Source organism: Humulus lupulus, chromosome 2 (assembly GCF_963169125.1).
Source record: "Humulus lupulus chromosome 2, drHumLupu1.1, whole genome shotgun sequence".
Taxonomy (NCBI): domain Eukaryota; kingdom Viridiplantae; phylum Streptophyta; class Magnoliopsida; order Rosales; family Cannabaceae; genus Humulus; species Humulus lupulus.
Window position 1 is genome coordinate 144,781,828 of NC_084794.1, and position 3,924 is coordinate 144,785,751.

The following is a 3,924-nucleotide window of genomic DNA, read 5'->3' on the forward strand; positions in this document are numbered from 1 at the left end:
CAAATGTAGCTTCTAACTTCGGTTATTAGCTAATAACCGAAGTTAAAAGTCCATCATTCTGCTTAACAAAACGTGACCCTTGTCCTTTGAACTTATGACTTAATTTCTTTATAAAAATCGAAGTCGTAGCTTATTTCCCTTGAAGCAGGACACCAAAATTGAAGTAAAAAGTCATGTAAAGGCTTTAATTTCGGTTTTTTGTTATTCCAAAATATTTTAAATATAGTTTCTCAACTTATTATTTTTATAAATAAAGTTTAAAATCCAATTTCACGCACGTGTATATATCTCATTTATATATATGGGCAGTATAATTGTAATATTACAAAGGCTATTGTCAAAGTATCGACAATATAGATAATGTAGATTTTGATTTAGATGTATGGAACAATAATTTGTCTGTTTCATTAATAAAAATAGATATTTCTAGCTAGGACTCTTGTTGTGGCTACATATGAAAATTAATACATGCTCAATTACAAAACCACGATCAGTAAGAGAAAATATTCATAATTAACAGAGAAATGTTAACTCTAAATAAGATTATTTTTTTACTCAACCACTACTAACTTCCACAACAAAGGCCTTTTCCTTTGCCTGCAAGGATTTTCATTGTTAATTAATAATACGATTATGTTTTTCTTAAAAATAAATTAGTACTTCTTTAAACGGTACGACTACTTTGAGCTTGAACTTCTGTCTTTCTGAGAAGAGAGAATTGCATCAATGGCTTCCTTCACTTGAGAAATATCAGGAGCTTTCCCACCTTGAACTGGCCAAAATTCATCAGTTGCCAACACCTGATGAATGGATTGAAAATGAGTAATTTAATTTAAAACAAAAAAGATCAATCACAATTTTTTATATATATGGGCAAGAGCTAACTTCAGATATATATATATATAATATATAGAAGAAATGTTATCTATAATACCTTGACTTGTAACTGAAGAAACTTGACATAACTAATGGCCTTCTCTAACATGGTTACCAAATCCACCTGCATAATTAAGTTGACTATATTAGAGTAAAACTTAAAGTTGTAAGAGAAAAGTGAAACTAGCTAGCTAATATATATAATATAGTTATCATTAATTGCAGCTGGCTTGATGGCCTTGTCTAAGTAGAAAGAGATGAACGTAACATAAAAATGGCACCTTAGAGCCATTAGGCACAAGTTCTTGGAGCATCTTAAGCCGCTCGCTGATTCGCTCTCGGCGATTCTGAAAGACGAACAGAATAAGATTAATTAATTCTTTCTTAGCTTTCACCATGATCGATTCCATTTCTCTTTTAAACATACAAACTTCTTCTTCATGTCAAAATTATAGACTGAAAAAATATACCTTAGCTGCAATACTTTGAGGATCCTTGGAGGGACATGGTTTCTGTACTTTAGACTTCTTATTATTATTATTATTTGAAGAGCTAGTGCATTGCTTCTTAAGAGCTTGAGTAGTATTCTCTCCCTGCCAAAAACATATATGCATGCATATATCATTAAATAGCAAAACCATTTACCTAAATTTTCTAGATAGATCCAATTATTTATTGATCAAGATTCAAAGGGTCACAAATCAATGAATTGCATGTATATATATATATATATATATATATATAAGTAGATGTGCATATGGAAGTAAATTAAATTAAATTTACCATAATGGGGCGCTTATGGAAGCCAGCAGATTCTTGTGTTCCAGATTCCTCAAAGCTATCAGCAATGACAGTTGCTTCAGAGTATAACCACCCACATGATCCATCAGCTGATCCTCCATGTTGATTTCCTTTATCAGAAGCTGTTTGGAAGCAATTATAATCAGAGCTGAACCTGGGATTATGATTATTCCACGGATAACTCTGATCCGGATTAGTAGCACAACTACTGTAGTACTCCTCCTTAGTGTGATTATTTGAATCCCTCTGGCCAGGGCCAGCCATTGGCTTATCAAAGCTAAGCAAAGACTGATCATCACTGCTATTAGTAGTCACAAAACCGGTGAAGCTTATCACTGACTGAACATCTTCAGATTGATTATTTGCTGCTCTAAATGTCGTCTCATAGGAGTGGTTCATGGCTAAATTCTTGCCACAGCCATTAGTGATAGTAGTACTCATTTCTTGATCAAAAGCTGCTGCTGCTGGTTTGTGGAAATCTTGGTGATCAACGTTATTGTAGGGAGTTTGTGGAGAGAGAATAGAACTCATGACCATACAAGGATCATGGGGAAGTATTGATCTTTCCTTGGCCAGTGCCATATTTAGCTACAGACAAAGATTATAAATTTGGCTTTAAGTACTGATCTCTATACTATTACTAGTCCCAAGAGCTACCTCAATATATATATAAATATATATATATAGCACACATATGATGAAGAGAGAGCTAGCTAGTTCAAGTCTATTTGTAGGGCCATATTCAAACTATATACAAAAATAAATAAAAACAGGTCACCATTATTATACTATTATTGGTGATGGGTCTGATTGCTAGAGTTAGTGAAACAACGAATTCATAGAAAGAGTGAATAATCAATTAAAAGAAAATGTGTTTTCAGTAGTTAGAAAGTCTTAAATGTGCCTGGAGGCTTTTATTTAAAATAATATATATAGAATTATGTCTCATGTGAACTATATAATAAAATGTAATAATTATGACACTATGATAATAATTCGTAAATTAATTAATAGTGGATGCATTGGGATTGTTAGCTGGCAGAGGTAAAATATGAAATGAAGAAAATGAGAAAATAAATAAGCAGAAGGGTCGCCGTAGCTATCGCCAAACCCACGTCTTTGAGAGATTCCCCTAATTGATCATAAATAGTTGAGGCAATTTCCTGGCTTATTTCCTTCTCAGCTGGGCACGTGGACTTGTCTCTTTATAAAGTAGTATTATTTTCATTCCTTGAATAATGCATGCATGTAATGTAATACTAGAGCTTGGCGCCCATCGTCAAATTAATACTTCTTTTAATATGGTTTAGGTTTTATTAATTATATATATATATATAAGTAGAAGATTTATTTGCTGCTTTTTCTTGACGTACTTAATAAGTGATTAATATATAGGGAGTATTATAGAGGCCTCAAAAAAAGTCTCACAGGTAGGCTCTTGTGTATTGGCACAATTTTTTTTTATGATTGTGTAGTTTGTAGTTATTTAGAGCATTCAGCCAATTTTTAGAAAATTTCGAACAATTTACAGGATCGAAAACTAAATTCAAAATAAGTTGTTCCACGTATGTGCATGGAAAATAACATATTTGAACTTAATTTTCGACACTGTAAATTATTCATAATTTTTTGAAATTTAATAAGATGTTATAAATAACTACAAAATATACAGTTATAAAAAAAATTATGTCGAAAATTATTTACGGATTGATAATACACAAAAGTCCTACTGGTGGGGCTCTTTTTGGAGCTCCTACAATAAATTTTTTTTATATATATGATTAGAAAGCTGTATGAATTGTTATGTACAGTATATATGTACTTAATTAATTTCTCTATTCTTCCTAATTAATTTGTGAGTAGATAATACCATTGTGGTGTTAGGCAATTAACGCATACTAATATAAATAATTCACACAACATACAGATATATGTATATATATACATGTAGTGCCCTAACTCCATACATATAGCATTGCTTTATTAATTTGTACTGGAATTATCATATGTCATCTTAATGTTATAAATGAGAATGCTAGAGTATAACCAGTAAATAAATATATATATATATATATGTATGGCATCATACGTAAGGTTTTAGGAGAATAAATCAAACACTTAAACTGAACCAAGTTAAATTCCAAGGAAGTGTAATTTATTATCTAAATAGATAACAAGGTTAAAATGTGCGCACTATTTAAAAAATTATATATTAATTTCCGAAAATCAAGTAAGACTATATTTTAA

At 31.0% G+C, this 3,924-nt stretch overlaps 1 protein-coding gene across 1 annotated transcript; it reads right to left on the bottom strand.

Annotated features, from left to right (window-relative positions):
- Positions 1–536: 536 nt before the first annotated feature.
- LOC133816347 (putative transcription factor bHLH086) lies at positions 537–2,084 on the bottom strand. The gene is made up of 5 exons (XM_062248892.1): positions 1,660–2,084; positions 1,347–1,469; positions 1,158–1,223; positions 935–1,000; positions 537–800 (listed from the first exon to the last, which is right to left on the bottom strand). Exons 1-5 carry the CDS (start codon positions 2,074–2,076, stop codon positions 678–680), a joined length of 795 nt encoding a protein of 264 aa, XP_062104876.1. The 5' UTR covers positions 2,077–2,084; the 3' UTR covers positions 537–677.
- Between the last annotated feature and the right edge of the window lie 1,840 nt (positions 2,085–3,924).